Source organism: Pipistrellus hanaki, assembly GCF_964339955.1.
Source record: "Pipistrellus hanaki genome assembly, chromosome: 15".
In the NCBI taxonomy this organism is placed as follows: domain Eukaryota; kingdom Metazoa; phylum Chordata; class Mammalia; order Chiroptera; family Vespertilionidae; genus Pipistrellus; species Pipistrellus hanaki.
In genome coordinates this window covers 30,500,831-30,513,001 of record NC_140517.1, presented here as the reverse complement: position 1 = coordinate 30,513,001, position 12,171 = coordinate 30,500,831, and the positions used below count along the sequence as shown (strand labels likewise).

The following is a 12,171-nucleotide window of genomic DNA, read 5'->3' as shown; positions in this document are numbered from 1 at the left end:
AAAATTAATGGGGGGAAATCCTCACTCCTGGGGTAATGATTTAAAAAAAAATAGAAAGATAATGTGACTTCCAAGGTTAGGTATTAAGAGGCAATGCAGCTTCCTCCTTGTCTATTGGAATGACTAGCTCTAGATGTGTTGAGGCATGTGAGAAACATGGTTATGCTGAGGTAGTCGTGTTTTGAGGAAGCCCAAGCCACATGGAAATCATGTGTAGTTACTATAGTCTATAGTTCCAATTCATCATGTGAGCCCTGGTGCATGACTGTTTTATGCCACTAAGTTTTGGGGGTGATTTGTAACCCAGCAATAGTAATTAAAATAGCCCTCTGTCAACTAGTTAATTTCTACCTGTCACAGCTTAAATCTAACTTCTCAGGAATCCTTCTAGGCTTTACTCACCCTCCAACTAGATCAGGTTCTTCTACTAAAAACATCTTTTATTTTTTTTATTTTTTATTTTATTTTTTTTTTAAATATATTTTATTGATTTTATACAGAGAGGAAGGGAGAGAGATAGAGAGTTAGAAACATCAATGAGAGAGAGTCATCGATCAGCTGCCTCTTGCACACCCCCTACTGGGGATATGCCTGCAACCAAGGTACATACCCTTGACCGGAATCGAACTCGGGACCCTTTAGTCCCCAAGCCGACGCTCTATCCATTGAGCCAAACCGGTTTTGGGGGTGATTTGTAACCCAGCAATAGTAATTAAAATAGCCCTCTGTCAACTAGTTAATTTCTACCTGTCACAGCTTAAATCTAACTTCTCAGGAATCCTTCTAGGCTTTACTCACCCTCCAACTAGATCAGGTTCTTCTACTAAAAACATCTTTTATTTTTTTTATATCTAAACATATATTTCCTTCTTGTTGGTTTAATTTAAATGTGTGGATTGTTTAAAAAAGCTGAAAACAAATATATACCATGTCTGTGATATACAGAAACTACTTCTTTACAAAAATCTATTTCATCCTCCTTTTTCAAAATAGTTATCAAATAATCCTGATCATATATTCTTCAATGTTTTATTATGAAGTTTCTAACATACAGCACAGTTGAACAATCTACAATATATCCACCACTTAGATCTTATAATTAACATTTTACTGTTTGCTTTATTCACATCCACCTATTACTCTATTCATCCATTAATCTAATTTTTAATATATTTCAAAATAGACATTGGTATGCTGTCCCCTAAATAATTCAGCATACATATCTTTAATTACAGTTCAACATTTCTTTTTTTTGAGGTAAACTTTATATACAATGAAATTCAAAAATTTCACGGTATGTTGACAAGTGCACACACCTGTGTAACAAACACCCCTTCCCAACATGGTAACTGGACTTTTTATATAGTAGCCCAGGGCTTGAGAGAGCAAGAAAGAGAGAGCGAAAGGAGCCACATGGAAATTGTATTATCTTTTCTAATCCAGTTTAAAATTTTAAAACAGTATCACTTCCTCTGCATTCCGTTTATGGAGGCGGTCACAAAGTTCTATCCAGTTTTAAGGAGAAGAAACTTAGATTTTTTTATAAGAAATGTTTCAACGAACTTGCTGATAAAACAAACAGGTTTTTAATATTCCAAACAGATAATGATAGCTTAGACTAAGGTGTGGGCCATAGAAAGGAAGAAGGGGTTAAATTCTGGATAGATTTTAAAGGTAGACCTGACAGGACTTACTGGTCAACTGACTGTGGGTATGAGGAAAAAGAGAGGAATCAAGGACGAGTATGAGGCTTTTGGACTGAGCAGGAAGGACAAAGCTGAGGAAAGTTTGGGAGGAGCAGGTTTGGGGGAGGTTGGGAGCTCAGTTTAAGACCTGTGCAGTTTGGGACATCTCTTAGACCTTTGAGTGAGGATGATGAGCAGGTAGCAGGACATAGAAGCTTGAGGTATAGTGGGCAATCTAGACTGAAGATAGGAATTTAGGGACTATCAGAACAGAGATAGGATGTAGAGCCAGGAAGCTACAACAGCACATGGGAATGAGTTTAGATAGAGAAGTCAAGGCCCAACCCTGGAACACACCAAAGTGACATGTTAGTGATGCTAGAAGCAGGGGAAGGAAATGCTTCAAGGAGGATGGGATCAATGAACCAAATACTGTGCTGGTTCAAGCAGGATGTGGGTTGAGGTCTAACCATTGTCCAACACTGTGATAGCTTCATACCAAGAGGAAGTTCCTTCTGTCTCATCTGAGACAGGAGCACCCACTCCTGAGTTAAGATGAGTCCCAGTCCTGCCTGAAGCTTTGCCTGGAACCCCTCCCCTGTCTTGCCCTCAAAGAGGATGAAACCAGAAGAGATTCTGTACCACAGTCAGTAATTAGGGTAGGGGTGGGCAGGACAGGGGAGACGGGGGGGGGGGGGGGGGTGTGTATTTCCCTAAATTAGCATGGTTTTTGGCCTTTTCAGAACTCTTTTCTCAGAGACAACCTGTAACCCAAAAAGAGCATTTCATTGGGAAAAATAGAATTTGTACAATTCAAAATCTTCTGGCCTCAAGTGAGGCTATTTCCTCCTCAGCCACATCCTTGGGGACCTGGGGGTCGACCTGGCAGGAGGAACCAAGACCCTGAGTCTTCAGTGTGACCCAGTAGGAGGGATAATTGGGCGTCCACTTTCCTGGAAAAAAGCCAGGTTGTAGAGGCTGAGGTATGTGCTCAGGAGGATCTGGAGCTCTGGATAGTTCTGGGAAAGGGGTTCAAGAGAGGGGGACACTTGACGGGAATCTCAGAAGATTAAGGGAGATAGTCACCTTTTCTGCCGCCGCAGCTCAGCCCTCTGAACCCTTAGCACCTGCAGCACAGGGTCCTCCTGGAACTCGCTGCTGTCGGAATCTGGAGGAAAAAGAGCGAGCTCCAGGGGGGTGGACTCACCGCATGCTCCACAGCCATCCAGATCCCAGCAGCCACACGCATCAGTTACCTTCAGCAGCCTGCAGAAGCCTGGCGGCCTGGGAGAGCAGGTCCTCTGGGGGAGCGTGGTCAGCAGCGGGCGAGGAGGTGACCGCAGCCTCTAGAGACCCCGCCTCGAACAAAGCGGGCGGGGCTCCAGCCCCGGTGGAAGCCTCTTCGGCTGGAAGGGGCGGGGCCTTGGGCTGAGGATTCCTGAGTTCACTGCAAAGCACCCACCCCTCCTCGGGGGGCGTGGCTTTGGCATTTCGAGACTCAGCCTTAGGCCGACCAGGTGGGGTCCCCTGAGGAAACCGTGAATCAGATAGAGGGGAGGTAACTTCTGAGCACGGGGGCATAACCTTAGTTTTGGGTTGTGCGTTCTTGATTTTCCGAGATTCAGCCAGAGGTGGAGGCAGGCTCTTGAGGAGAGGAGGCGTGTCCTCCAAGCTGTCGGGGAAGAGCCGAGCTGTCACTACCTGGCCCAGAGGGCCACGAAGCTGTGGGCTAGGCTCCTGGTCAGCCACCATGACTCGCCCAGCAGGTTCCGGGCACCAGGCTCTACCCTTCCGAGGTTTGGGGTCCTGCCTCTCCAGCTGGGCAGAGGTACATGGCGCAGGGGTGGGTGGGCCCTGGGTGGTGATAGGGGGCCCAGGAGTAGAGGCACAGGGCATGGGGGGGACGCCCCCAAAAGATACCCAGGAACCGGGCTGTGGGGTCCAGAAAAACCCATGGGGGTAAGGGCCCCGAAAGATGTGTGGAGAGAACTCTGGGGGAATAGGACGCCTCTCGACATAGGCTTCCTGGGGAGCAGGCCTGGCCACACTGCCCCAGAGTGGGATGCAGTTAGGCTGTGTTCCCAGGGAACTAAGGGTCTCCTCAGGGGCAGGCGAGGTATGCAGACAGATGGGGACAGGGACCTGAGGAGAGAGAAAGAATAGGGTGTCCTCAGTTCCACTCAGGCCTCCCTCCCTCCAACCACCCTTAGAATCCCCCTTCAGTGCCTCCCTCCCCCATCTCACCGGAGTAGTGAGGGCAGAGGTCCCTGGCAGCACCCAGGTTCCATCACCCTGACCCCCTTGAGCTTGTTCAAGCTTCCGCCGCTGTCGCCACTGGTACAGAATGTCATCCTCTGGCCGCAGGGGTGCCTGGGAGGAGACCAGGGCTGGAGCAGGGCTGGGGGCTGGTGCCGGAGTTGCTATGGGGTAAGTAGAGGGAAGAAGGATAAGACACGAGGTTGGGGGGATGAGCAACCTGATGACAGCCAGTGCACACAACCTTCGACTGTACCAATATTCAGACAGGCTCTCCCAACTCCTCTCCAGAGTGGCAAGTAGAGAAGGGGCAGAGTCAGAGGAGAGAGAACTCATGGATTTCCCAACTTGCCATCATTTAATCCTTCCTTCACTAACAAATGTTTATTTAGCTCTTACTATTGAGCCAGGCACTGTTCTGGCTCAGTACAACAGTCTGTCCTCAGTCCAGTAGGGCAAAAGAACGTTTTCCCATCACCCAGAGCATCATTTCAACAGCAATGCTCAGTAGGGCTATCATTGTCTCTCAGAAGCCTGACCATCTGATGCTGCAGAAAGGGGGGACATCATCTCAGACCTGTCTCCTCCCCTACCCTCTATACCCCCAAAAAAAGATGTGTGGAGAGAATCCTGTGATTCTACTTCCAAACCTGGCCACTGCCCTCTACTCTGCTCCTCAGGCTCTGGCCCTGCATCTCGGCACCAGCATCTCTCACTGGGTACCGAGAGCAGCCAGGGGGAGTGTGTTAACACTCAAGGAAAATCATGTACCCTCCCAGCTCAGAACCCTCTCATGGCTGCCCGGTACTAAGATAATGACCAAATGCCTCCCCAAGCCTACCTGGCCCAATGTAATCTGACCTCTGCCAATCTGTCCTTATCACCTAGCACTCTCACCATTGGCTCTTGCCTTTTCTAGTTCATTGTCTGCACCATGGTTCCTCCCACTTCAGGTCCTCTGAACCCGTTAGAAGGCGCTTGTCCCCACCTTCATCATTCAGGTCTCCACCTAGATAGCATCTCTTCTAGGAAGGCCTTCTCTGACTTCTCAGCCTCACAGTCCTCTCTTCAATAGCCCTCGTTTCTGCTTACATTTCACATTTGTTTGTGGGGTTATGTAGCTACTCTATTCTACACTCACTGTGCTGTGAGAACCCTGAAGATAAAAGTATTCATGATTAGTTCACTGTGGAATATCTAATCCTGCTCTCAGGGCCTCATACACAGCAGAAATTTAATTTTTGTTAGATGAATGAATGAAAAAACATGAAATAGGTACTAGGTTTATTCCTATTTTAAAAAGAGAAAATTGAGGCTCAGAAAAGAAAGAAAGAATCAGACAGGTGAGTTTGAGCAGGATCACACACAACCAGGAAAACCTCTGGTTGTCTGTGCTTGCCTGTCCCCACTCGTGGGAGCCCCGTGAGATTGCAGAGCACCTGTCCTGTGCTCCACTGTATCCCAGGACATGGGCAGACTAAAAGTAACCACAACGATGGCAGCAACACTAACCCAGGTCCCTAATCTCATTTCTGAAATCTTGCATGTTTTAGCGAAGTCGTATGGCATATACAGTGTAGCCAGGGGTCTGATGCAGTACACCAGACTCAAACACATTGGTGTTTGGTTGAACAATATGCAATTGGCAATATTTAACCATTTTTTACTTACAAAGGCAAAAATTTCATGTTTCGATGTAATAAATTCATAGCAAAAAGTATAAAGTTGTCCTAAATGAGAGATAATAAATATCCTTCTTATTGTTGAGATCAGATTTTGCTGTCAAATCAAGTGTAGCGTCAAATTTGCAAAAAGCCTTCTGATTTTGGAGCTCTGTGTTTAGAGGCAGATAGGATACAGAGAGAGAACCGGTCCGACTAATGATAGCTACTATTAACAGACTGGTGCTAAGTACTCCATATTCACCAACTAATTTAATCTTCACCACACCAACAGAAGAGTACAATTATTATCCCCGTTTTGAGGAAACAAGGAAGGCACAGAGAGGCCCAAGGTCACATAGCTGATTACTGGCAAATGTGGGGTTCACACCAATCCTTGCTCTCCAGAACTCACCATGTGCCTTGGGGTCAGAGCCCTTGCTGGAGTCAGGGGTGAAGGCCACAGAGGAAGGAGATAGACCATCAGAGCTGACAGGGAGTACGGAATTGGTGGGGCTGCAGGAGGAGATGGAGGCCTTGCTGTGGGAAAAATACAGAAGTGAGGCATTAAGAGTCCCACAGGCAATGGGTGGGCCTTAAGTTGTAGGAGTGAAGAGGATGATGGGGGCAGGGAAAGCACCTGTGTTTCAGCAGCCTGGCAGCTCTGCTTTGCAGGCTCAGCATCTCCAGGTCCAGCAGGGATGAGTTCCATGTGTTGAGGTTCTGTGAGGTGAGATGGTCAGAGGCCAGCCCAGAGTCCAAAGGCTGCTCAGACAAAGGATACTCCACCTGGTACCCTCACACGCTGGCTTAGCATATGTTCTTCCTCTTCAGGGAAGAGTGACCCAGATTTCTTGTGTGGATCCACACCCTCAGTGAAATTATTGTTGTAGAAGTGTTGACCCTGCCTTCCTGGCCAGGCCTGGCTAATCACAACATTCTGTCCTCTGGTTCACAGTGATTGTGAGCTGATGAGAGTAACAAGGGCTTTGGATGGAGCTACTGGAAAAGGCTCCTCTTTCCTGTGGATAAATACGTTAAAAGGCTAGAACTACTGAGGCCATCCTAGCTATGTTGAGAGGAAAGCCTGCCTGAGACTGAGCCCAACAAAGATGACAGAAAGCCAAACCAGTCAAGTTCTTCCCAATAGTGTTCAAACACCTGGATCCAGCCATGCCTGAAAGAAGTTACTTTTGGACTTTTTAATTAAATTAGCAAACAAATCTTTTGTTTGTTTATGCTTCCTTGAATGGACTGACTCTAATTCTATCCCAGGGCTGGTACTATCAGTTCAGGGAACATAGGGGGAGGAATAAATGGGGATGTCACCTGCTTTATTTCCTGAAGGGGGGCCATAGCCTTAGCCTGCGATGCACTGGCAACCTTGGCAAGAGTTGGGATTTCTGTGGTGAGTCTTCCTTCTGGTTTATTGGCTCCTGCTGAGAAACCCCAATTGATTTAGGAAGGCCAGGAGGAGTGGCTGCTGAGAGCACTGGACAAGAAAGATTTTGGAACAGCATGGAGGGACGTGGAGAGTATTATGCTAAGCAAAATAAACCAATCAGAGAAAGACAAGTACCACATGATCTCACTTACATGTGGAATCTATGAACAAAATAAACTGATGAACAAAAATGATAGAGACATTGAAGCATGCAACACACTAATGTATTTCAGAGGGAAGAAGGAGGGGGTGAGAGATTAAATAATGAGCTTATTTGCACATATGCATAGCCCATTGATAAGCAATAGTGAGGGAAAGGCCTGGTGAAGGGACAGGAGTTGAGTGGAGGGGTCGATGGAGGGAAGACATCTGTAATACTTTCAACAATAAAGATAAGTTAAAAAAAAAAAAGGTTTTGGGCCAGGAGTGGATGGGACTGAAACAAGTACCTGCTGCAAGTTGACGACTAGGGTCTGGAGATTCAGGCCGCAACCACCAAAAGTCAGCTGGGGTTGGGCCTGCAGGCTGGCGTTCCTCTCGGCTTGTGGGCTGAGCCTGCCGGAACCGGTTTATGAACCTTTGGGCATCAGAGAATGGGAGGAGGTTAGGGTAAGGAGAGCCAAATAATAATAGTAATAATCACAATAGTCAATTTTTATTGAACATTATGAAAGCACCTGGTAGTTGTGCCTCAATATCCATTTTTTTTCTTATATAGTAATACAATATTATGTAAGACTAGTACTGGACACATACCCATTCTTCTATACATACATTTACCAGGTGCCCTTGTAACTTAATGGCCATGTAACTGGGTTCTTGACTAACAGGGTGTGAAGAGATGTGATTCTGAGTAATGGATGTTGTTGGGAGCCATTTTGGTCCATGAAGGAAAGTGCAACAGTCTAGAGGAGGAGTAAGGGGAAGGGGAACGAGATAGAAGGAAACTGTGTCTCTGACACCTCAACTAGGGTGTCATATTGACCCTGGTTGCTTCTGCCTGTACTGTTAGGTGAGGGAGAAATAAACTATTTTGTTTAAGCCACAATTAATCTGGGGCTCTTCGTTGTAACAGTGAACTTGTGTCCTATAAATCCAAAAGCTCACTATGTGACAAGCATTGTTATAGAAGCTTTACAGACAGTAAGTAACTCATTGAAAGCTTTAACAGCCCTAGGGGATTTGTTATTCATATCCCCAACTTATAGAAAAAACTTAGAAGATCATACAAAGAGTAAGTGACAGAGCAGGGATTTGAACCCAGGCAGCCTAACTCCAGAGCTCTTAACACACATGAAGTGTAGTCCTGAAAGTGCTACCTAAACAGCACTGGCTGTGGTAATAACAGGATGCCTTCCCCCCGCCCCCCCAATCTTTCTTGCCTTCAGGGCTGATGGTACTTACTTGGCCACCACGGAGTCACCACTGTCAATCAGAGTGGGTGGTGAAGAGGTACCCATCTGTTCCTCAGTGGTGCTGGGTGGGGAAGGGGTCCTTGACCTGGATGGCCAGGACTTCTCAAACAGCTCAGGGGAGTTGGGATCTATGGCCAGAGCCTTGGGAGTTTCTGGGATCCTGGATCTCTGGGACCTGGATGGGCTCAGAGTCTAAGATAGAGGAGGTGGGGAGAAGAAAAAGTGATATCCCTGAAGAAACAAAGACACATGTAAAGTCTTAGTCCAGAGGGGAGGAAACACATCTCACGGTGGTAACAACTCAGAGAAAACTCGGCTGTGATGGTGGAGAGGACTAGATAAAGGAAGGGCCATGGGGAGGGGAGGAGGGACTGTGTTTAATCTCTCACCGGCATCTCTTCACAGGTCTTCACTCCCTTGCTACTAGGCTGTCACACAGCACTCTCTGTGGGTGAGGTGTTCTCACCTTGGGGTGCCAGGTCTAGTTTTGACCCAGGGGAAAATCCCCAAAGGGGCTGTCTTGAGTGTTGAAAACTGGCAGGCTGCAAAGAGAGGGTAAAGTTGGTAGGCAGAGCATGGTCACTGCAGCGCAAAAGGAATGGGAGTGGGGAGTGTAGAGGGCAGGAGGATGGGAAGAGAAGTACAGAAAGACTACAATTCCCATGGATTCCTGTAAAAGATGGAGTATAATTCCCACGATGCACCACTGCACATTCAAGATGATACTGGAGGCGCCAGCCCTTGGAGCAGTCTCAAAAGAGAAAGAACCCAGGAACTGCTAATGGTGGTTCTCAACACTGGGTGCAGCCTAGGGGTTGTCTTTAAAACAACAACAGACGTGTGGTCCTCACCCCAGACTTAAAAGAATAAGAATTATCTGGAAGCAAGTGTTAGGCATCTGTATCTTTTTCCTAGGGACTTTTTCAAAAGTCCCGGAATTCTGAAGTGGACCTCCGGTTAAAAACCATGGCTAGGAGAATCCAAGATGGCTGCTCAGGTAGACACCTAGCCGCAGCCGCACACAACAATTTCAATAAAATACAACTAAAATATAAAATGGACATTACCCAGAACTACAGGAAAGTCGACTGACTGGAAATTCTACAACGAGAAGCAAGGAGAAAACCAGAAGGAAGCGCGGAGGAGCTGTAAAAGCCTGAGGTACGGAGACACACGGCGCGCGCGGAGAGGACGGAGCTGGAGAGGAGGGCGGCTGAGTGCCTGGCTGGCGTTCCCTAGCGGGAAGGAGATAAACGCTCTGACTGTGCTCGGCCCCAGTTCTGACTGCTCTGAACCCCAGTTCTAGGCCACACCCCGGGGACCCAGGCTCATCCACAGGGAGCTGGGCTGTAAGGCAGAACGGCAAAAGGAGGTCCCGAAGGCGCGCACATTGCGCGCAGAGAGGGGACGGTTGGCTGTGCCGCAGGACTGCCCTGGCAGGAAGGAGACAAGGGCTCCAGACTGCTCTGAGCGCCACCTCCAATCCCACTTCCAACTGAATTGAACCCAATACCGGGCTCATTGGGGGAGAGCATCCAGGGGTCCTCAAACTTTTTAAAGTGGGGGCCAGATCACGGTCCCTCAGAGAGCTGGAGGACCGGACTATATGAACTACTAATTCCTACTGTAACACCTCGGCTGCGCTCACTGCCCAAAAAACCTGGCGGGCCGGATCAGACTCCTCTGCGGGCCGCAAGTGGCCCGCCGGCCGTAGTTTGAAGACCCCTGAAAAATCGAGGGCACCTATCTCTCAGAGGCGCTTGCAACAAGTACTGAAGGACCCTGAGACGCAGGACCCGCATAGGGCGGGGCTGACGGAAGCCAAAGGTGTAGGCTCCACCCTGAAACCCCGCCCCATCTGTAGCTGCGAAATGCGACAATGAAATAGATCACAAACGAAAGAAATGGAGGACAAAAAGCGACTGGATATAGAGTTCAAATCTATGTTTATAAAGTTTTTCAAGAATTTCCTAGAAAAGATCAATAAGACCTATGAGGATATGAAAAGAGATCAACTAGAATTAATAAGGAATCAACAAGAAATGATAAGGTATCAACAAGAAATGATAAGGGATCAACAAGAAATAAAGAATACATTGTCTGAAATAAAAAATATACAGAGTCCTAAAAACAGAATGGAAGATAGCAAGAATCAAGTCAAAGATTTGGAACATAAAGAGCCAGAAGACACTCCTCCACAGAAACTAGAAGGCAAGAGAATCCAGAAAATTGAAGATAATGTAAGAAACCTCTGGGACAACTTCAAGTGAACCAACATCAGAATTATGGGGGTCCCAGAAGATGAGAGAGAGCAAGATATCAAAAACATACTGAAAGAAATAGTGACAGAAAACTTCCCCCACCTGGTGAAAGAATTAGACTTACAAGTCCAGGAAGCGCACAGAACTCCAAACAAAAGGAATCCAAAGAGGACCACACCAAGACAAATCATAATTAAAATTCCAGGAGCAAAAGACGAAGAGAGAATATTAAAAGCAGCAAGAGCAAAGAAGATAGTTACCTATAAAGGAGCACCTATACGATTGTCAGCTGATTTCTCAACAGAAACCATGCAGGCCAGACGGGAATGGCAAGAAATATTCAAGGTGATGAATAGTAAGAACCTACAGCCAAAGATAATCTATCCAGCAAAGCTATCACTCAGAATCGAAGGTCAGATAAAGAGCTTCACTAATAAAAAAAAAGCTAAAGGAGTTCATCACCACCAAACCAGAATTATATGAATTGCTGAAGGGGGTTCTTTCAGAAGAGAAAGTAAACAAAGATAAAAATTATGAACAACAAATACATAACTATCAACAAGTGAATCTAAAAACCAAGGAAATTTAAAAAAAAATCTGATGAACAATATTAACTGTTGAATATAATAGAATCAGAGGTATGGAAGGGGAGTGAACTGATGATTCCTGGGGAAAAGGGGAGAGGGGGATGTGGGAAGAGACTGAACATAAACTGTGCACCTATGGATGAGGACAATGGGGGGTGGGGAAAGGGCAGAGGGTGGGGTGGGAACCTGGTGGAGGAGAGCAATGATGGGGGGGGGGAGAGGAACATTTGTAATAATATGAACAATAAAAATGTATTAAAAAAAAAAAAGAAAAAGAAAGAACCATGGCTAAACGCTATGGCAGTACATTTCCCACAGATCTTGGGAAGTCTAAGGAAAAAGGGGCAGATGGACTACAATCCCCATCAGTCAATGGGCTCTTCCTAAGCAAGAAAGATAAACAAACAAAAAACAACACCTGTGGGAGTCTGGGGGCAATTTCAAAATTAAGAAACTTAATTCCCAAGATTCCTCTGGAAACTTAATTCCCAAGATTCCTCTGGACACTCTTAGAAGAAGGGAAAAAAAGATCTTGGGATCACTAACAGCGGAACGCAAGACACTATGGGACCCCCGGGGATGGTGAAGTCCAAGACTGGAGCAGCAAAGCCGTGGAACAACTTGGGAGTTTTAGTTCCCTACGACTGAAGGAGACTCCGGACCCCAGCCATCAGGACCCCAGGTGGTGATTCTCTCACCCTGTTCTTCAGGCATCCTGTGGTCCCCGGAAGAGGGAAGGCCTCACCTACGGTTCATCCGGTGGCTACTTCCGCCTGCAACTCCCGAGCACCGATTGACCCAGCGCGCCTCTCGGTCGCTTAGCAATGCCCTGTCCGCCCCGCCCCTCTCCCGGGGTGCCCTC

At 47.0% G+C, this 12,171-nt stretch overlaps 1 protein-coding gene across 1 annotated transcript; it reads right to left on the bottom strand.

Annotated features, from left to right (window-relative positions):
• Positions 1-1,242: 1,242 nt before the first annotated feature.
• PROSER3 (proline and serine rich 3) lies at positions 1,243-12,129 on the bottom strand. The gene is given in 13 exon segments (XM_084905386.1): positions 1,243-2,527; positions 2,530-2,580; positions 2,583-2,638; positions 2,772-2,853; positions 2,942-3,827; positions 3,930-4,105; positions 6,018-6,142; positions 6,243-6,325; positions 6,932-7,038; positions 7,496-7,623; positions 8,451-8,653; positions 8,851-9,003; positions 12,008-12,129. Coding segments are annotated over 12 exon segments (1,932 nt in total). The 5' UTR covers positions 8,857-9,003; positions 12,008-12,129; the 3' UTR covers positions 1,243-2,498.
• Positions 12,130-12,171: the final 42 nt, after the last annotated feature.